The sequence below is a fragment of the Centrocercus urophasianus genome, unplaced genomic scaffold, assembly GCF_019232065.1.
Source record: "Centrocercus urophasianus isolate 14NV4802_14NV808 unplaced genomic scaffold, USGS_Curo_1.0 seq_13, whole genome shotgun sequence".
Lineage (NCBI taxonomy): Eukaryota > Metazoa > Chordata > Aves > Galliformes > Phasianidae > Centrocercus > Centrocercus urophasianus.
This window is the reverse complement of record NW_024884475.1, coordinates 24,866,308-24,888,033: the sequence shown is the minus strand read 5'-3', so window position 1 is coordinate 24,888,033 and position 21,726 is coordinate 24,866,308. Positions and strand designations below refer to the sequence as shown.

Sequence of the window (21,726 nt, the reverse complement as noted above, 5' to 3'; positions counted from 1 at the left end):
TTTTTTTTTTTTTAACTTCCAACATGAGGAGACTATATAGGGCTTTTTAATATGGAGATAAATGGCATTTTGTCTATGATGTTCACTTGCATTTTGAACTTTCTGCCTTTTACACATCTGAAGTTGTTATATGGCATGCAGTACCACATGTTTCTGTTATCCTAAGGCTACAGCCCATACTTTTATTGTATACACTCTTTAGGGAAAAAGTTTCCAGCCAAAAATAAATATCTACATCGTTAGCAAGCACAAGAAATGGTGTACGCTTAGATGAGTTACAACTAAGAACTTCTCCAAGATCATGACAGTGTAGTTTGTCATGCACACGAAAACCATGCTGTTTCTTTTCAAGATTCCTGTGCTCCAAGTTATTCTTTCCAGTCAGTCAGGATGTGAGAAATCTTCCCACTAAATTTCAGACTAATTCAAACAACCTGAAATTTGGCCCCTGAAATTTTTCAGCCTGAAAATCTGGAAGCCACATGGCAGGATGCAGCCCTTCAGAAAGTGATCGCGTTTGCTGATGCTCCTTGATCTTCCTGTCTTCACTAGCCAATTTCTCCCCAAACCATGAGACACACATCTCCCTCCCGTCCCTCAGCCCAGCCTGAGTGCATTCAGAGGCAGGGGGAGTGCTTCCGGAGAGGCAGGGAGCTTTGCTGCTATTCCCCTTTTCACCCCTCTCGACGCACATCCCATCTGTTCTACACTTGAAATTCAGAGCCAGGTGGGAGCTGACTGCTTACAAGTTGGAGGCATCTGTAATGCAACCAGCTCCATTACATTCTGGATGTCAAGGCCTTCAGCAGAGACCAAAATTAAATTGTGTATTTATTATTCTTAATAGAAAGGCACGACTGGGATCTGCCTGCTGGAGGAACAGGACTGCTTCTCTGTGACAGAGGGACTGTGCAGACAGCATCACTACCAAGCTCCTGAAGCTTCTAGAGGAACCGCACTCAGGATGAGAGCTAATTTCAGCCCAACCTCTGCCCAGGTCTGCAATGTCTGCTGAGACAAGCACAAAGGTTCCATATTTCTGAGAGGACACACCTACAAAGATGAAGTCCCAAACACAGTTTTCTTGACCAGACTGTTCTTTGGCTAAAATTAAACTTGGATTCACCCCATACTGACCCATAACTTTTTTGACAAATACCAAAGGCCAAACAAGCTTTATAACCCATACCCAGCTTCCAGACTCATGAGAAATTAGGTACCACATCCCTAAATGTGATAAACCTTGAGCCTTAACTTGCCTTTTGCAAGCTGCAAATAGAGATGGGTCTGATTCTATTAGACCAGCATTTCATTTTATGAAGTCCACTGTGACAAAAGGGGGAGTTGTTAGGAAGTGATGGAAGCAACTCTGCAGCCTCTACTGCCATCCCAAAACCCTGAGATCCCACAGCACTCAGGTCCCTTTCCTCAAAGGGCCCTGGCCTCTGCCTCGTCAGCTGAAGGAGGATGTCCTGCAGGGACCTCACTGCTTCTCAGCAGTACCAGGGAGAATGGCACACAAGCAGCTCACTGCATTATCCAATTTCTTGTTGTTGCACATCCCCTAGTCCTGTGCTGGTTGCTGGGTGTTTTAAATAACAGAGTATTACACACTTAGTGGAAAGGAGATAGCAAAGGGAAATGTGCAATGTAACTCTAATTTATTAATGGTAACTCCAGGGAGCCAACATTCAGAGTTGGCATTTCATGCTGCTCTACACTCCAGGCACTAGTAGCTGGAAAAAAAAAAGAAAAACCATATACACAAATAGGCACCAGCTGGCTTACTCAGCTAGAGTGGGAAGCACTCATATGAATGAGCCAAAATGTTTTTTCATCCTCCTTCAGAGCCTCCTTGAGTTAAAGGTGTGATTCTTTTGCTGCCATCTTCCACTTCAATAAGGGAAAAACCACACAGACCAGAATTACCAGATTTAGAAACAAAACAGGTCCCCATCAGCCTGATAGGAAACATTTAAAAAGGCAAAACTGCCAGCAGATAAATGTTAACCATGTCAAGAAGAATGCTTGAGCAGTCCTGTTTGCTAGCAGGACAAGTAGCAACCAAGTTCAAAGCTCTGACTGTCATGAATGTATTTGAGAACAGGAAAGCACTGAAGGAGACTGATGCTCATGAGTCAGAGGTAGACAAAGTCACGGCAGTCGTCTGTTAACTCAGATCTGACAATTTAGGCAGATAATTAAAGTCTGAATTGTAATAAAATAATTCCATTAAATATTCACCCTCTCCTAGTTTTCAATTAGCAACATGAATCGAATCAAAGGAAGTCATTCCTGAACCAGAAAAAATTGTGCCTCTTCTTTTAAGAATTAGCATCAGTTCTTTCTCTGTGGTGGAGCAAGGAGAATGACAGCAGGGGAATGTATTCTGTAAACAACATCGAACAAAAACTCTCCCTTCAGTTCTCTTCTGCTTTTTTTTGTATGCAGCTTGACGCACAGACACCTCCAAGAGAGGGCTGACTTGTGTACTTAAAGCACTCTCTAGATAGAACATTAGAATTTTATAATCACTACAGTTTCGACTGATTTAAATGACAAATCAGGCAAGTTAGCTGAATTCTGCATGAACTCTAAAGCAGGGACAACAAAACAAGAAAGCAAAGGAGGAAGGAAGAAGGGCACTAGCCACAAAAACACATTATGCAGTTACTCAGCAATTATACATGCACATCATGGATTAATAATTTTTAAAATATTTCTAATAAAATTATATAACTACTTGCAGGTTTCCCTTGGCCTCTCCACATAAACATAAATGTCTTGCAAATTAAAAATACTGATTCACTTCTTCTGAGTGTCTTAGCAGCAGTGACTGTTGGAGCTGGAATTTAACCCTGGCAAGGACCCTTAAGTCATGTTGAGATGGGCACTGAACATCTGGAGCACTGCAGTGCTGGAATGAAGGTGCAGAAAACACTAACACGAGTTGCTTGAGGCTGACACCAATGCAGAAGAAGGGGATGTGGAAGGAAAACAATGGAAACAGATAAAGAGAGATTCTGGGCTTCATGGCCATGAGGAAACTTACCAAGCACTAACCCATCTCGAGGAAACTCCCATCTGGAGTCATAAGGTAACTGCATTGGGTCCACATAAATGTATTCATGCCCATCAGGGCTGATAGACTCAATGACTCTCCATCTTATCTCATACCTCGGCTTCTGCAAAGCATATTGAATGTAATCATTAGCCTTATGTCTGACTTGAGATCAAAACCCAACTGGGCTCAGCATCCAAACTGAAATACTTCTTTCTAGATTACCTGTTTCCAGATGATGACCAGAACAATCAGTGAAATTATCACAATCACCAACAGTACTAAGACGGCAGCAGCCACTGTCAGTTCTGATCGCAAGGCTGTGGAGTAAAAAGACAGGCCATATTTTCCTCCTGAGCCATGAAAGCATGACGCATGCATAAGATACCCATCTCCCACACCTTTCTAATTCCCATGTCCTACAGATGTGGAAATAGCACCTGGGCTGGTGACTGTTAAGCCTCACTGAGCCTCTCAGAGCTACAGTCTTCTTTGTTTAGAAGAACAGCCACTCATAATAAAATGATAAAATGAATCAGATATCCCATAAAGACCTGTAAAATGCCTCATTCTCAGATGTTTCTGGGTGAATAAAATCCATTTTCATTTATTTTTATTTGCAGCAGTTTATGTTTTTATCTACTAAACTTTCTTATAGACTAAAATGAAGTGCGCTAACGAGAGGTGAAGCTGGCTGCTATAATCTTACAGAAGGACAAAGCAAACTCACTGGGAGCCACAAGTTTCAGTTCCCGAGTAACAGCACCAAGGTCGTTTCTTGCTACACATCTCACAGCCAGGGTTTCCTCTACCTTCTGGAAGGTCACCTGGCTTTCCACCATATTCTTCTCATCCAGGTGGGCTTCCATGTGTATATCAGAGATATTGTTAGTCAAAAGAGTCCAGGAAGTGTCATTGCTGCATCTGCAGAGAATAACAGTGGAAACATGCGTAGGGTGTAGGTGTGGATAAAGAGTCACCACAATAGGAATCATCTTCTCCTGTGCCTTTCTTCTATCAATTATAATTTTAAAGAGCAGGAATGCTTAAGACCACCTTTGTGAAAAGCCAGCATCGTTCTCCCATTGGAATTATCAGCCTTCTGGTACTAACTATTGCTGACACTTTGAAAATTTGATCATGTAGCCCAGTGGGTCCAGCAGAGATAGATTTTGATGATACTAGGTATCCTGTAGAGTTACAGCAGTGGATGGATCTCTACTTCTACCTGAATCCTTCATGCCATACAAGGCTTCCGGTGGCAGGGCTAAGAGGATGACTGTCCCAGGTGGCAGGAGGAGATTTTAGTGCAGTGGGAGTGGAGCACACGGGATGGAGGTCCCAGGGCTCCTAGACTCCTTCCATGTTTAGTCTCCTTCTCCTTGGCATACACAGCCTCCCAGAGAGAGCTCAACAGCTCCTAGCAGCTACAGAAGGAAACAGTGTAGACCAGCAAAGCCAGGAATGATCACTACATATGTCTAGAACACTTTGAAGGTGACAATTATAATCTGGGGGGAAATTGTTCGATTGAAAATTTAGAAGCATGCAAGAATGTTAATCAGGCATCTGAGGTACCTGTGAAGTAGCAGGAGCCCTCAGAATGGAGGGACAGGTACCTTTAAGATCTACTACATTCAATTAATGAACTGAAAACTTTTACCAAAGTTAAATGGATGCACTGTGTATTCTTCTATTTCACATAATCACTAGGAAGGGTACTGAAAACCTCTCAAAATATGAGAAAAAAAAATATGAAGCAATGTGTCTCTGAAAAGACATTAGAATTATGGCTTACTAGCCTTTGATGAGGAAAACATGGTATGATAACTAATAATGTTAAGCTAGCCAAGAATAAAGCAGTCATGTTTTAGATAAAGCTCCTCTTCTTACTTTTTAATGTCCTTGCAAACCAGCCATTCCACATCAGGAAGCGGGGTCCCTTCAGCCAAGCACCTCACTGTCTGCCTGCCAGCAGAGCCTTGGTGGTCGTCCATGAGGTCTAAGATCAAGGCTGGAACTGGAAAGGAGTCAGGAATTTGTTAAAACATTCAAGAGAGTCTAAAAAAGCAGCCTGGACTCTCCAACAAAGCAGGGCAGGTTTGTTTGTCTGACAGCTCAGTGGCAGCTAGAGCCACTTGGCCAGGAGATCCCTGTCTGCTGAGGAACATGGGGTATCCCAGGCTAGAGCCATGAAAAGAAAGTGCTGTGTGTATGCCACGTCCTCATGTCATGCTAAATGAGTTATCGTTCCCGCTGTCAGCTGGAATAACTTAGATGGAGGATAAAGTTTCTTTCTGGCACAAGGCCAGTGCAGAAGTCAAAGCCAGGATTAGAGTACAAGAGCTGTGAGGACTCAGCACACATGCACTGTTCCAGCAACCCCAGTTCACACTTCTCTTATCTCCACAGCTCAGGCAATCCAGTACTCACTGTTGAGTAAGTGGATCAAGTTTGTGCTGTGGCCCACCAGTTCTGGTGAGCAAGGCTTTGGGAGCCCTTACCTTGTATTAGTAACGAGAAGGTGTATCTCTTAATCTCATCTTCATTTTCAGCAACCAAAGTATAGTACCCACTGTCTTCTTCCTTGGCCCGGATCAATTTTAGTACACTTTGAAACCTGCAGAAATGGGAGTTTTGGTTTGTACTTTTGTATGCTTATATTTTGTTGTTTAAAGCAGGCATAAAAAATCTACTTCAGTGCAACATATAATCTGGATACATGGATATTATAATGTGCTGACACTCAGCATTTCTGGCATGCCTTTGCACTAAAATCATTGTTCAGAAAGTAAATAGTTATCAAAACACAACCAACAAAGAAGTGGGCATTATTATATTCTGCTTGGTTCCAACGAAGACTGTGATTTTTCTGGAAATAGCAAAAGATTATTGAAGATTTTTTGTAGGAACTGAAGAGGGTTAGTACCCAGAATCCAAAATTTGTATGGTTTGGAGATGTTAATGCTATTAAGCATTACCCTTTAGAGCAGAAAACACAGGATTTTTAAATGTTATTGAGGAAGAAGCAACAAACTGCAGTGGAAAGAGAAAGCAGAAGTTCTCAGATTTCTAGGTTAGAAACTCTCAAGCCAACGTGGCAAAGTAAGATTCATAAGAGAATTTTTACCGTGTTTCCTGGACCCTGTTTGAACTAGTAACAATCTCAGTAAGATTTTCAATCAGAGTCACATTATCCTTCAACCAGTACATTTTTGGAGCGGGGTACGCCTGCACATCGACGACAAAATTTTTGACTTCATGTAGATTGACAGCTTCCAAAGGGCTAAACTGAGGCTCTAGATGAATGAACCCTTTGTCTGAAAATAAAAAAGCCATGCATGAACAATGCTGTGCAGCATTTTTCAAGAAGAGTGTTTTCTAACACATTAATAATTTTTGGACACTGAAATCAGACTATACCATGAACTGTAATGACTACTTTCTTATTTTCCTTAACCTCCTTGGTTGCATGTCGAGCTGTACATTCATAATCCCCTGTGTCTTTCACTGAGGCGTCAGGAATGGTCAACGTGTAAACCAACTTCTGCGATGGGACTTTGATATCATCAAGTTTTATCAGACCTTTTTCTTTCTGTAGTTTGGAGAAGGAAAAAGAAAACCTTACTTAAGTAAATAAGCTGAAAATTGAGGATTTATGATGCCACTGGAGCAAGAGCAACTGTCTAAACCTTGTAGGTCAGAAGAATTGTTTATTCAATCAGGGATATATCTTGAAGCCACAGGCATAAAAGATCTGTCTATGGAAACAATATCCTTCTGGGGGCAGCCACAGACCAATGAGGAGATTTAGAGCTCATATTTTGTCGATATGAAACAAAATACCATGCAAACTTTGGGTGAGAAGCATGAAAGTGCATTTCACTGATTCTGCTACTTTCTCCTTGGATAGAAAAGCTGAAGGACATTTTATGAATTTTCTTTCTTTAATTTGCCTAAAGAAGGGTGAAGATTTTTCCCTCCACCAGACGAAAAAGTAACCATTTATTAGACGCTTTGTCCTCCCTGTTCTCAAAACAAGAATAATTTATTGGTAAGAGAAGAATCCTGCAAGAGTAAGGATGGGGAGAATGGTCAACCACGAGAGGCTAGAATAAAAAACATTTTGCAGATAGTTTTGAAAGATGGCATATAGCAGAGGCTTTAATGTTTAACGTAGAAAACAGAACAATATCTAAAATCATTTTTTCTTTTGGTATCTTAATGTACTCAAATAAAAGCTGCCATTTGGGATCACAAGTCATTTCTACTGCTCCATGCCCTGAGTTACCAGATTTTTAATTGGGATGCTGTGGAATTCTCCACTGACAGGGACACTAACCAAATTTCACTGAATAAAGATGTGTATGGGAACTGCTGAGTAACGGCCTGAACCTCTGACTGATCACCTGAGGCGAGCCATGAGTCAGCCAGAGGAGCACAGGTGAAGGCAATTCAACAGTTCACCTGTGCTGCAGGAAGACCTATTTAAGAGCTGGCTACCAGCAGGGAAGGATCTCATCTGGAGATCCCTTCTTCTGGTGTTTTGTGGTGAGCTCAACATAAGGGTAAGCCTTCCACTTATTCTCTCTCGTTATCATAGTCCACTTCATCTAACTCTCTTGTTTGTTTTGTGTTGTAGCATCTTGATATCCATTGGTTATACAAGATATTAAGCAGGTTTGAAGAGTTCTGAGGTTGTCCCAAAGTTTTAAGACTTTCTTACAACATCTTTCTCATATGTTCTTTTTTTGTTTGAAATTTCTCTTTAGTGAGTAATTACATTGACTGTAAGACTCATTTAATTTACACTGGCACAAGATGCAACAAAGGCTCTGAACTTGATTCCCCATCATCATATATTATGCTGAAGAATCCAGGATTTAAGAGAGTTATTTTAGAGATTCACACCCTCAGCAGTAGCACTCTGTGCAGATGTCTGACACGTTCCTAGATCTTTCTATTTCCACAATATTTCTTTTTCTGAGCCAGCACAAGACCTGAGAGGCAGCATTCCTCGCTCTGCACATGGGCTCCCAGTCACACCTCACCTTCCTCTCGTGCTTTGCATACTTGCTAACAACACTCTAACTTTTGATACTGCTTTCTTCTGTGGTACCCTGAAAGTAAAATAAATTACTTTGTTTTTCTTTCCTCAGCTGCCCTCATTCAGAGCAGGAATTATTTCCAACCCCACCTTCTTCCTAATAAGTAACTATAAACATACAAACAAAACAAAAAAAAATTAGAGAGAGATTTACCACTTTCCCGGGATAATTCCACTGTAAATTAACCACCTCATTGTCAAAGACCACACAAGTCACTACGATGGTCTCGCCTGTTTTGTAGACAGTTTTCAGAGCTTCAATTTCAACCGGCAGCTGTGAAGTAGCTAAGAGAAGAGAGAGAGTGCAAATTTAGTTTAAAGTTATGCTATTGCTAAGTGAGCTGGGAACTAAAAGTGACTATCAATACACCTGCAGGAGCAAGGAGTATCAGAGAAGTATATGATATAACCCCATGATGCTAGTGCTAATATAGCTCTTATATATGAGAAAGGAACTGGCCTACACATTATTTCTTAGGTTATTTCTTTTTTTTTCCAAATGAAAATAAATAAATACCTCTTAAAATATAGATGAGGAACTCATCGGACTTGAACTCCATGCCTTTAACCATTGTTTTGCATGTATATGGTCCTGCAACGAAATTCCCTACGAAGCCTTGTTTGCTGTCATAGAAAGCATAGACAGGCTTGTCTAAACTGTTAACTAAGGTCACTTCAGCACTTGGGTCACTTGTCCGACAAGGGATAACGGTGGGATCACCTTCTTCTACTAGGATGAACTGGTCTTCTGGTAAGGAAGGAACAAAAGGCATGTCTGGATCTGTAAGAAATAAGAAGTTTACATTGCCTTGTTTTTTTAAAGTCCACGTAGAGGAATTGGATGTCAATGACTATGTATGGGACCTAACTGAAACTAGTACAGTAGAAATCAGTTTTGGTGTTTCTTATATGGCTAGCACCATTAAAGTCACAACTTCATCAAAAATACTTCAGGGTGCATCTCTTTGTGGGTTTCTAATATATCTAACATTGCAGTTATGAGACACAGTTAATTATGGTCACAGCGTGTGGTTTTCGGACTATGGTATCCAACCATAAAAAAGCAAACAAACACCTGGTAATTTTAGTTCTTTTAAAGTCAACAAAATACATGCCAGCTTTCCTATCCGGCCAGTCCAAAGGCTGAGTTCAAAACATAATTGCATAACATATCAAACATGAAAAGCAGAGCCCTCATATTATCTGCACTTGGCCATTTGGAATAAACAAATAATCCCCACTAGCCTGAAGCTTCTGTGCGAAGCTTTATAATGAAATTTAATAAACAGCAATACAAATCCCTCCAACAATAGTATTTATGCTGCACTGGCAGGCTCTTTGTAACAATAGTCCAAACACAGCCCTTTATCCCAAACACCCTGCCAAATCCATGTATTCATTTTCCCAAGTTAATTTGAAACAGAAACAAGATTCACCTCGTTTAGTTTTCTCTGTGCTTTTAGTGAAACTAGGATATTGTGTGAAGTCTCAAAGTAATCTTCCTTGGCCAAAGTGGGTTGCTGCCACCCATTGCCCTCCTAATTCATTGCAGGAAAAACAATTGTAAAGACAGTTTATAGTGGCAACAGAATCATTCTCTGTAATTTGGAGAAAAGGATATGTTTCTGCATTTATGACATCTTCATGTTTGGTGAGTGGAAAAAATTACAGGGCGTCTCTGCCTTGCATATGTGGTAGGCTGAAATCTACACCCTCTTCAAAATCAAACCAAAAAACCTCTTCTTGAGGAAATCTTTCGTCTCTTGCCTCTGTATCCTTTTACTAGGTGAATTACAAGCCTACTTAACAACAAAATCTTTTGGTGATATGGGTAGACATGGTTGGAAATTGAAATGCATGTGCCAAAGCCTGAAACCTCTTACTACTTCAAAAATGAATACAAACGCTTTAAGTTTATTGTGGGAAATGTAGAGAAAGTCTTGGAAGGATCACTGCATTCAAATCACACATCATGAACTGCAAAAACTTAATACCACTTCAAAATAGCCTTAAAAAGCCTCATTATACTTTCCTGCCCTTTTCCCCTTCCACTATTCTCCTTACAGTTTCAGGCATCATCTCCTCTAAAACTTAAGTTTTGCAGGATTATCTACAATCCCTTCTTTTCTCCTTCATATCCTGCTGAAACTATTTACTGCAAACATCATAGCTGGATGTTTGCAGACCCTCTGGCCCTGCTCTTCTGCCATTCATCCTCTGCACATCAAGGAAATAGTGCTTTGCCAGGCAGCCAGCTGCAGCTGTCTGCTGTGCCTAACACAATCACAGAAGAAAAGAAAAAGAAAAAGAAAAAAAATCCTATCATTTTTATTTGATGGATAGCATGGAAATCCTTCAAAGGAATTTCCAGCCAGAAGAAGGGAGTGGAAGGGCATAGCTGATGATAAGACATTCTGAAAAGAAGGGATGCCATATCTTCTGGGTCCAACAGATTTTCCACCACTACAGAGAATGGTGGCACAGGGACTAGAAGGCTGTGGTTGTCATGAAAATTACCAGGTACTGCATGAAATGCTGTATGGAAATACCGTATTTTTAATCTTGCCTCAGCAAGACTGCTGGCCAACAGCAGCATTTCTTACTTCTGCCTCTCTTGAAACAGCCACCGCAAGACAGCTCTGCTGCTTTATGCTTCCTGGGCCCTGTGCATGTGTGAGCTTCTCCTTATTCTCAATATAAATTAAGTGAAGAACAAGAAATGGCCTTCCCCAGCTGGTGACTGCTTGAATGTCTGGCATGGCACTAATTGGACCAGCACAAATCCCAGAACATCCACCAAAGTCACCCATGAATGGGCCAATTATGCTGTATGACTCCAAATTCATCCTTCTTGAGAACTGAAGCTTCAACCAAAAACGTGAAAACCAGTATAAAGAAAGATGAATGTGTCTTTAGACTCAGAGGTGCTGGTCTCAATTTACATGTTAGGGAGCAGCTCAGAGGTCGTTTCCTTTCCCTCACTGGACAAGCTGCCCCCAGCAATATGCCTCCTACAAACACCTACAGGGCAGCCCTCCCACTCACCCCTGAGGAGGGCTGTGGCACCCCCACTTACCAGGCACATAGATGTAGATGTCCTTCCCCTCAACTTCCCCATCTTCCACTTGCGTGTGGTTATAATAGCAAACATACATGCCCGTGTGAGCGGCTGAGGCATTTCCGACTTCGAGCACTGTCACGAAGAGGCCACTGTTGTTCTCCTCGTGTCTGATGTCTATCCTGTGGCTTCCCTCGGTCACCGGGTACTGCCAGCTCACTTCACTGTCTCCAGAGCATTTGAGTGTGAAATTGGAATTCAGCTGTACAACCATCTCATTTCTGTTGGGAACAATAGTCGGCAGAGGAAGCTGGCAAAGTGTTAGGAACGGTCCTGGAAAAAGACACAAATAAAGAACACATGAGCACACAGCCCATCCTCAGCACGGGGATGGGAGAGGAGGCAGTGTGGACCCAGGGCAGGCACCTTTATGGCCATTTCAGACGTACTGACACTCCAGGAAATTTGCCCTTGTTAAAAGCCAGAGCTGTTCCCAGCGGAGGGCAAATGGCCTCCCTTTGAAATGCTAAGCAAGGGGTGTTTGCTTGCAGCGTTCTGTTTGGCAAATCCAGAGGTGAAAGACAGAGGGCGAGGTTAGAGAAGGCTCCCAATCCACACCTCGGCTTCCTGCCCAGATGTGGGCGCTGCTTTTTTGCCCTGGCTGCTGGTTGATGGGCATTGCAGGGCTGGGCTGCAGGGCTCCGTGCAACGCGGTCAGGAAGTCAGCAGTCAGACAATTTTCGAGTAAGCTCGCAATTGAAAGTTAGAAACAGCTTCCCAAAGCCAACACCTGTGTTTTACATCTGGCATCTATTTCTGCAGAGGGCTGGAGTGGGGGCTTGGATCCAAAGCTTGTGTATCAGGTCTACCTCTAGCCAAAGCGTACAGAGGGTTTACAGCCAAATAAAACTGTATTTCGCTGAACTAGATGTTGTAGATGGCACCTCTTTTCAGATGCAATCTATGTTTATGTGATCAGATTTGCAAGCATAGGTAATTTGTAGGTGGGCTGGTGCAGGGCCAAGTCCCAGAAGGAAAATGAGGTCTACACCCACAGTTCCTGAAGGAAAAGAAAGGGGAATTCACAGGGGAAGCAGTGTGAAAGTGAGCTCTGCACAACAAACCAGTGCTGGGAGCCCAGGCGTACTTTGAAACCAGTTTCCCACATCTGCATGTGTTATCTGAGCCTGCAGGGCCCGTTCTATATTTGGCAGCACTGTGGCAAGCTTTGCCCTCCCCTCCCAGCTCCATGCGTCCTGCAGATGTGGGCAGCTCTGTGGTGGGGACAGGGGTGCCGGGCCCACACAGGCAGCCTGGGCTGTGCAGAGGTGCTCCTGCATGGCAGGACTGGCAGCTGGAGCTCTGCCTTCTCTTGACCTACCAAAGGGAAGAGCAGAGAAATAGAAGCTGGAGGCGGCTGGCCAGCCATTTGGTGTGGGTTAATGTTGACGTAGTGAAGGGGAACTGAAACATGGATTTATGAAGGCGCAGGGATGGCTTAGAGGAGTGAGGAATATTACCTGTGAGAAAACATCCCAGGATCAGGAACGTCCTTGGGGGAGCACCCATAGCTAGCGACAACTGCAACAGAAAGAAGGCAACAGGGAGCCAGTTAATAGCTACAGCAGCTTGCGGGATCCCTCACTGCTAAAGGCAGGCACATCCCTGGGACCCCTCTTGCACACGCAGCTTGGTGTAGTGCATGGGCTACGTGGTAATGGCGATATGGCCAAGGAACCACAACCACTGCTTCTCATCCGTTCTGGCCCACCCCACTCCTGAATTCTGGAAACACAGCCCAGAGCTGGCACTCGCAGCAAACAGCCTGCACACAGCCTGCTGCCTGCCACGGCATCCGGCACAGAGCCCAGAGAAACACCCTGCCCTGACGCGGGGTCAAAGCTGGTGAGAGTACGATGGCTGTATGCTGTATGCATCTGAATTTTCGCTGCTTGCAGCTTTTTTGGAGGGAGAAAAATGTATATTTAAAACCTACTTTTATTATAAATCTCACAACTGTAAGTGATATTTTTGTCTTACCATTGTACACAGTATATATATAGCTTACTGAATACAATACAAGACAATAGCGTTTATTGCTTATTTGGGAAGAATTCCCTTGATTGAGAGACATGCTATTTAAAACATATGCCAACATTTTCTGATGGAATAAATACCCAATGGACTGCAGGCCTGCACTGCCATCACTGAGTAGCTCTTCTCCTCAGCAGTGTGAAGAGCCATACATCATACGTGATCATTTCAGCTTTCAAACAAATAGTCATAAAGCATCAGTTGTGAGGAGGCAACAACGACAACGAGCACCACTGTAATTTTTGTGCAGTCTGAACCTATTTCTACTCAAAGCCCTCAAGCAGACTGCTGGATGTTTCGCAAAGAAGCAGCTCCTACGACCCCTGCTCCCATTGAGATCAATGGAGACTTCTGTCGATTTTAATAGTAACTGGATTTGGCCCAAATCCAACATACGCTTAAAAAAAGACTGTACAGAAGAACCCCTAACCTGAAACATGGATCGAGGAGTAAAATAAAGGATGATGTGTCAAAATAGAGACGGCTTTTCAAAAGTCCCAGAGAATTTTAATTCATCCTCTGGTTTTCTGCTCCACAGTTCTGAGACAGGAAAGCACATAGGTGCATTCAGTCATTAAAGCAATGCCAGTACCATATGGGAGCAAACTGGTTGCAGCATGCCAAGGAGTGTTTCTGAACGAGCCCTTCTTTTCTCCTGCAACATGTGGTGCAGGCGGTGCTCCTTTGCCAAGCAAAAAGTATCTGACTCTGATCAAACTGAAAGGTCTCAGGAGCAGAATTAGAAGACTTACAAAATGCCAATCCCCTAAACACGTAGAAACAGCCTTGGAATTTTAGCTGACAACATTCCAACAGAGACAAGCCATTTTGCCCCATTCTTCAATTAGCAATAATTGCCATGTGTTTATGTATCTGTCTCCCATTGAAAGCAGATTCTCTGACATCAAAGAAGTTCCTTCATTTCAGCCTCTTATTTTTTATCACATTTATGTCTTGCAGTATTTTTTCTGATAAAGTAACCCACTGTAAATCTTTAAAGAATTCCCATAGTCGGCCTTACTGATCTGATGTTGAACTCCCAAGCAAGATCCACAAGACAGTGTTATCCCACTGTCTGCCAGTTCTCCTTCTGCCCTTTCTGTCAGAAAAGAACAGATCTCTCTCCCCAAGTTGTAATGTTTTTCCAGGCTATTCTATGCAGGGGAAGCAGTACAGAGAGAGAAAACACAAAGCTAACTCATCTTCGACACACAAACCTGCAGAAGCTGTGCAGAAGCAGACTTACACTGCTGTAAAGCTGTTCAAGGACTTCAGCTCTGTGACTAACGCAGTTTAAGCACAGGTGATGGCATTTCCAAAGTGCTACTTGGTGTCTGAGCTCTTAGCTGGACTGCCATAGTGTTCAGTAAGAGCTGAGTGCCTCAGTCTACCCTTGCAGCTTAAAATAACACAAGAATTTACTGAATTTGCATTTCCCAGCAGGCTGTTCTTTCTGAATCCATAGTTTTGATCTTGCCCCAATGATCTGTTAATCTCGGCAAAACCCAGTGCAATATTTATTCACTGTGAAAGACAAAATAGCCTTTTAAGGACTCATCATCATCCATACTCAACATCTGTTGGACCTGGATTAAATTACCTTGTGCATCAGACTCACACATGCCAAAATCACAGTTTAGCATAGGCACAATTAACACCTCTGTTTTGGGCAAAAGAGAGTTTCCTCATTCCCACTCCAGGCAGAGATGCTTCACATTTGTTGATATCTACTAACACCTTTTATACTTTTTTCTGCACTTATTTGGCTTTTTTACCTTCTTCACAGCAGGGAAACCCTCCTTGTCCCAAATTACCCACGTCTCAGCCCCGAGTAAACAAACCAGGTTCCATTTCTAGCATCACCACTTCAAACTGCAAGTTGCTGTCATCTTGGTGAAGCCTCACATTTATGGAAGTATTGTCAGTGCTCATGCAGGGTAAGTTTGAGCCAACCTTGATTCTGTGCATAGCTTGAACATGTTAAAATAGAAAACATGAGAGCACACAGTGAAAGCGCGATGATGCCATGAGGGGTTTGCCATGTTCACAGGAGTGGAGGCTGATTGCCCAGGGTAAAGCAATCATCACATCTTCCCTAATCACTGGGCTTCAGAAGGAACTGGCTGTAAAGCTGGTATCTTTGTTGTATGCTTTAACGATAAAAGAAAGTCGGGAAAAGAACATCAGAAGAACTTTTATCAGCAAGGAGTCAATCTTCCGAATTCTCACTGCCAAGTGCTGGCTTTCGGCCAGAAAGGATTTCACTGACTGCCAAGCAGAAGACAAAGGAAAATCAATATCCAGAAAGCTGATGGAAATAGGTGTTTAAAAGATGATGATGCTCCTAGGCTATTCTTCTGCATGACCTAGAGGGAAAGCATGATGGTGAAGCAAAAAGACCCAGCAGTATATATATGTATATTTATACTGCAGTAAACAAAGAGCTCATTCAGGTCAGAAAGCCATCCCATCTACCAGGAGCTTGGAGACGACAAAACTCATTTCCCGTCCGCTACCGAATCGCTGCAGTACATCCTCTTCGCCACACGATGGCAATGTTGATCCACGTTGACAAACCAAATCCCCCGTCCAGCAGAAGGAGACGCTGGTCTCCAGCTCAGCAGCTGGAACCCAAACCACGTCTCCTAGAACAATTTAAAATAAAATTTCTTATATCTTAATTTCATACGAATTTGACGATTTTTCTTCTTTGGGAAAGAAAAAAAAGTCTCTTTTGCTCGTATTTACGTAAATTATACGATGGTAAGTGAGTTGCATATCTTGGCACGTAATGATGTGATTATCCTTGTTGTGAGATGGCCGGGTAATTTCAGAGGAGATTTTGTCTGAGTGGCAATCTGTCCTTCTGGGAAATCTTTTCCAGCAGAAGCCACGGCCAGCCCAGGAAAAAGAGGAGAATGTTTCCTCTCTGTGGCATATACCACTGATTGCATGTAAATATTCAGTCGGGACCTCCTGAAAGTTTTCTTAGTTTGCAGTTCCCAAATTACAAACTCAGTTCTCTGCAAGAACAGAGAAAGCCCTGCAGCACAAACAGGAGGATCTGAAGGTTTCGATGGGGAAAGACACAAGCAAAGCAAGAACGTTTCTTATTTGAAAAATCTGGCATAAATGTTCTCCTCAAACGAGGTTTGTTTCACAACCCTCTGCAAATGTTTGCCTCTAGCATAGCCTGCGCATCTCTTCTGAGCTACGTGGGAACAACCACACACCAAGCTGAGCCCTATTAGGCTCCTACAGCATCTTAGCGCTCCGCAGGATACCTAGAGAGTGCTTGAACCCTGTGAGCCTCCTGGTCAGCCCCAACCCTTCAGCCTAACCCATGGGGACAGACCCCACCAGACTAGGAAATGACAGGGGAGAGCAATTCACAACATCTGAATTTACAGAAAGGACTTTCTAGTTGGTCCCAGCAGACAGACATGACAGGCACTTCCAAGGAATGCATCTCACTTAGGTTTTCAGGCTCAGGAACTTCAGAGAACCCCTCAGATCACAATGTAGTTGCTCAGAAGCACTGCATTGTAAAGCCAATTGATTTCTGTCCACCGCAGAAGCCAGGAAGCCTCACCATTGCAAGCTTTTCCCTTGGGCGTCCATGAAAAGCCTTATTGACATGCAAGAGATGAGTCAAGCAGGAGAGCAAGGCAAGAGGGAGAGACAGGACAGCTTGCTTACTTGCTTGCTTCTTTGAAATTACCAGCAATTTTTGCCAGCACCAGAAAAATTACCCCTCAGAAACTATACCTTAGTCTTTAAAATGAGGGAAACAAATACGTCCTAACAAAATTTGCAGTGTTGATATGCAAGAGTGATGTCATTTTGGCCATGATGACCTCAGGATACAAGAGAGGGGAGGTTTCTATAAGGTTATCCATTTCACCCATTTTTAGACCAATTGGTACCACTGGAAATAAGCAACGAGGTCTGAGCTACACAAGCCTTTTTCTGTCTACATAAATGGTACTCAAATCCTAGCTTGATGCTGTGGCACCATGGAGATGTATTCGTTTAAAATATTTATTGCTTTCTGCTTTCCTGAAACCTAATATGTGCGTATTCCTTTCACAGCTACATGAAGTTCTCCAATACACCAACAAATGGCAAAGATGCCCCGGTGCCACACCACGAAGCTTCTGCCCGTGGTGCCTTGGGGCAGCATTGGGACAACAGACTCATTCTGCAACAGGGGAGCCTGCCTGCAGGCTGGGAGAGCCGCTTTGCTTGCCGACTGCTAATTCCCACTGCTTTGTGCCGTCTCGTTTTTTTCAAACTTTTTTTTTTCATGCGTCGAGGTTGGCTAAACTGCTGTTTAGCTTAGGGCTCTACAGTGCTCTTTGTTAACTGGAAACTAAAATAGGAGAGTCTTGCTGGGAGATCTTGTTCTATCACTGCTAGATCCGGAGTTAAAAATCAGATCTCCACAGTTTGGATTTTGATTCGCCAATGAGAGAGGGACCACTGATGTTCACCTACTTGTTTTGATCCCGTCTCCGGCCCCATCCGGGGCCATTGCTGGGCTCCACATCAGCACAGAGAGATGCTGAGGGTATCCTCCTTTTTCCGGGGTGCCGCACGGTGTCCCCACTTCCCTGAGCCATATCAGCTGAGGGAGCTGTAGCGAGAGGGGGCAACACCAGCGAGACGTGGAATAACCGACCGCCCACCGTTCCCCAGTGGGGAGGCAGCGGGGACACTCAGCCGGCCAGAACGGGGTGGGTTCATACTTTCCAGCCCCCATTCTCGGGGCTTTCCCACCCTCTGCCCGCAGGAAACTCGAGTGGTCCCCGAGGGGGCGGGTAGCAGGGTGCCCTCGAGCTTCCTGAGCTCTCCGCTCTTCGCTGAAGCTGCTGCAGATCAAAGGCTGCCGGGACACCGAGCGGACCTTGCTAATACGGTAACTCCCGGCCACTGTGCTGTTTATGCAGGAAACAATAGGAAAGCCTTTGCCAAGCCGGAGCTTTTTTTTTTTTTTTTTTTTTTTTTTTTTTTTTTACACGAGGTAACTAGGAAAAAGGATGGGAGGGTAAGGAGAGGGGCAAACAGAGCCGTGTATTCCTGCCCCGATGTGTTCTGCGCTCCTTCTCCGTCGTGCTCTGTCAGGAGGAGCACGGACCCACCGCGCCCCGGGGGACGGGCGCTATGCCGCTGCCCAGAGAGACGCTCCCGCGGTCCCGGGACGGCTCCGCCTGTCCCCGCCCGTCCCGAAGATGTGGTCGGGCCGTGCAGCGGCGGGCTCCTGATACCGGAGCGTTTGCGAGAGGCGCGCCGAAAATGCCGTCGAGGGGCGCTGGAAGGGGGCTGGGGCACAGGGAACCCCCCGTGGCGGGTGCTGCTGCCGCCTCGCTGGGTCTGTCGCTGCTCGCTCCAGAAAAAGCAGTCCGAGTCCTGTTCTCTGGAACGGCTCCTGGGCTGCTGGGTATCCGTCCAAAAATGTTGAGCAACGCCGCAGCCAGCCAAAAAGCCATTTCCTACTCGCTCCCAGGACTTTTCCAGGGGACTCCAGCCTGGCAGCGGCTGGCAGCTCCGCAGCTCCGCGCTCCAAAAATCCAAACGGTGGCCGGAAAGACTTCGAACCCCCGGGGTTAGGGGCGATGGGCTCCGGCCGTCCAGCGGGGCGGCGGCGGGCGCGGAATGGAATCTGGAAGGGCTCCAGGTACCCGTCCTGCTCGAATTCAGCATCTTCCCTTCCGCTAAGACGTGTAAAAAAGACGGGACGCGCGGGAACGGGGCGGCTGGAGCCGTGCGCGTCCCGTCGGGGGAATCGGGGGAATGGGCCGGGGGGTGAGGTGGGGAAAGGGAGATCCGAGGTGGTGAAAAACAAAGGGTGGGGGAAGGGAGCGGGTGAAGGAAGCGAGAGCAGAGGTGCGGATGCGAGAAGCGGGAGAACTCTGGGCGCGCCCCCGCCTCACTTCGAGACGCGTCCCCCCGACCCCCCGAGGCTCGCACGGCCGCTGCCTGCGGAGCCGCGGCGGCAGGAATGCGGCGCGGTGGCCCCGCCGCGTGTCCCAATGTGTTTGTCATTAATGCTGCTCGCGCCGATCGCCCCGCCGCAGCCGCCGCCGCGCCCCGACGGCCCGCGGTCCCGGAGCCGGCAGCGTCCGCAGATCCGCGGAAGGCGCGCGGCTCAGCCTCGCTTGGGCAAAGCGTCGGGGAAAAATGAAACACCAACAAAATAAATGCGTGGGGAGAAAAAAAATAAAAGAGAGAGAAAAATATATATATACGTATAGCGGAGAAAGGAAAACAAAACAAAACAAAAGGTGGGAAAACTGCTCCTCACCTCCTACCTCCTCCTTTATAACGCGCAGATTCCGTCCTGCAGATTGTAAAATATCCAAAATATGTCCACGGCTTTTGTGACTCTCCCCGCTCAGGCGCGCTCCCTCCCGCTCGCCCTCCCTCCGGCTCCGACTGCAATGGTCTCACAACCCGCGTCCCGTAATTGATTCAATGTTATAGTCCATCCTTCCAAAACTAATCATTTGCTTTAAGTAAATAGCTGTCAGGAAATGAAGCCCCCTCCGGCCCCTTCACAATAAGAGCCGCCCCGGCTCGGCCCGCGCCCCCGGCCCCGCGGGCGGAGGCTCTTACGCAGGCAGGGGGACAGCCTCAGCCTCCAGCCTTCCCCGGCCTCGCAGGGGAGGGGGCGGCCGCCATATGGCAGAGGCGAGGGGGAGGGAGGGGGGAATCTGAGCGTTTTGCACTGCGGGGGGAAAAAAAAATATCTATAAGAAAAAAAAAAAAATAGTTACATGTAAACTCCGAGTGCTCCCCATGTCATGAATGAGCCTTCCTCCTCGCACCCTCCGGGACGGCGGGGCGGGCCCGGTGGCCGCGGGCACCGTGTGAGGCTGCGGCCGGGCGGTTTGAGCTGGAAACGAATTGGCGGCTTCCTCGTGTCCTTTGTACACGGCAGAGCGGGGGTTCGGGACGGAGCGGGCGGACGGTGCGAGACACGGGAGCGTGAGGCACTGACACACGGGGGGCCGAGACGGAGCCCTCGTGGGTATGAGTGAGAGCCGCAGCGAGAGGTAACCGCCGCCGGGACGTCCCGAGCCCTGCTGTTCCGACGGGACCGGGACAGCTCTTCTCCTCTCCGTCTTTGGTTCGCTCCTCGCCAACACAGCCCGTCCCGTCTGAGGCCGCTCGAGGCGAGCTTTGATCCCCGCCGGGTACCGCCGAACCGCTATCTGCGGGCGATAAGCGGGAGCCGCTCCTCCCGCGGGCACGGAGAGCGGCGATGCGGCGGCCGCGGGCAGAGGGCAGTGCTGCCCCGAGCACGGCGCTTCCCGGCCTCCCCGGGAACGGAGGGTATCGGAGCTGAGCCCCGGGTCTTCGCCCGCCTCTTGCTCTCCGTCTGACACTTTTTTTTTCCTGTTTAACATTAAACAAAATTTGGTCCTCAATTTCCAGCGACAGGATGCTAGGCGGGTTTTCTCCGTCCTATCCTAAGGCTCAGCCTCCGAAGCGAAGATGCCCTGAATGTAGAGAGAGCAAAATCGAGGCCGCCATCCCCGACGTGTGCTCGGGGGCTGGGGCTGAGCAACCCGGTGCGGCTCAAGGGGTGCCGGCCTCGGGCACGCTCTGCTCCGGGGCTTCCCCGGCTTGGGGGACTCACGTCCCCGCTATTGGTTCCACATGTTTCTGCAGGAAACCATCGGAGTCGGATCTGCGAGCGGCTTCTGCTCGGAATGCTAACAGGATACCGGAATGCTTGTGAATAAACAACGCTGCGAGTGAATCAAAAGCACAGGGGGAAAATAAGGAGAAAAACAAACCAGTAGACCCGGAGATTCTCTGCCTGGGGGCGAACACACGCAGCAGACCGACCCTGGAATTTGAGTTGGAAAAGTCCCATCTGTGGAGCCGAGGGCTTCGAGCACCACGAGGATGTGGGCAGCGCCTGGGAGCCAAGCGGAGACCCCGCAGCCGTGCGGGTGGGGCGATCCCCGATGGAGCATCGCCGGGATCGGATGCGATACGAAGTGCGCTCTTGGTAAAGGAGGGAGCAAAAGGAAGGGGAGAAGGCGCCTTCTGGTTGCAATTACCTGCCTCATTTGAATAATACCTTTGTCGTGATCATTATCGAGCATTCGTTAACGGCTTCCATGTGGGATCTCACAAGAGCGAGAAAAAAAGAAAAAAAAAAAAAAAGGAATTTGGGTCTGGCAAAGTGGTCCGCGGGGCTTGGCCGGAGTCGGCCGTGCCCCTTCCCCCCTTCCCCGACGGGGCTCCCCCACGTCCACCACCGCAGCGACAAGGGGCGAGGGCCCTGACCGCAGGAGAGACCATCCACCGCCCTCCTAGATCCCGTTCGTCTGGCGGCGGTGCCTTACGGGTTGTCCCGCGCAGGAGGGCTATGGCATTATTTAACACAAACCC

At 46.3% G+C, this 21,726-nt stretch overlaps 1 protein-coding gene across 3 annotated transcripts in view; it reads right to left on the bottom strand.

The window, feature by feature from the left end:
- Positions 1 to 19,820, bottom strand: part of PDGFRA (platelet derived growth factor receptor alpha) — a 34,250-nt gene extending 14,430 nt beyond the window's left edge. The window contains exons 1-12 of one of the 3 annotated variants that reach the window (XM_042811556.1): positions 19,625 to 19,820; positions 12,747 to 12,807; positions 11,245 to 11,559; positions 8,686 to 8,949; positions 8,323 to 8,453; positions 6,485 to 6,656; positions 6,192 to 6,381; positions 5,566 to 5,681; positions 4,955 to 5,081; positions 3,792 to 3,985; positions 3,287 to 3,381; positions 3,053 to 3,185 (exon numbers count right to left, since the gene is read on the bottom strand). In XM_042811556.1, coding sequence (XP_042667490.1) covers positions 3,053 to 3,185; positions 3,287 to 3,381; positions 3,792 to 3,985; positions 4,955 to 5,081; positions 5,566 to 5,681; positions 6,192 to 6,381; positions 6,485 to 6,656; positions 8,323 to 8,453; positions 8,686 to 8,949; positions 11,245 to 11,559; positions 12,747 to 12,795 — 1,786 coding nt within the window. In that variant the 5' untranslated portion in view covers positions 12,796 to 12,807; positions 19,625 to 19,820. The remainder of the gene's footprint in view (positions 1 to 3,052; positions 3,186 to 3,286; positions 3,382 to 3,791; positions 3,986 to 4,954; positions 5,082 to 5,565; positions 5,682 to 6,191; positions 6,382 to 6,484; positions 6,657 to 8,322; positions 8,454 to 8,685; positions 8,950 to 11,244; positions 11,560 to 12,746; positions 12,808 to 19,624) is intronic. The other 2 variants (XM_042811555.1, XM_042811554.1) reach the window with 2 other exon arrangements.
- Between the last annotated feature and the right edge of the window lie 1,906 nt (positions 19,821 to 21,726).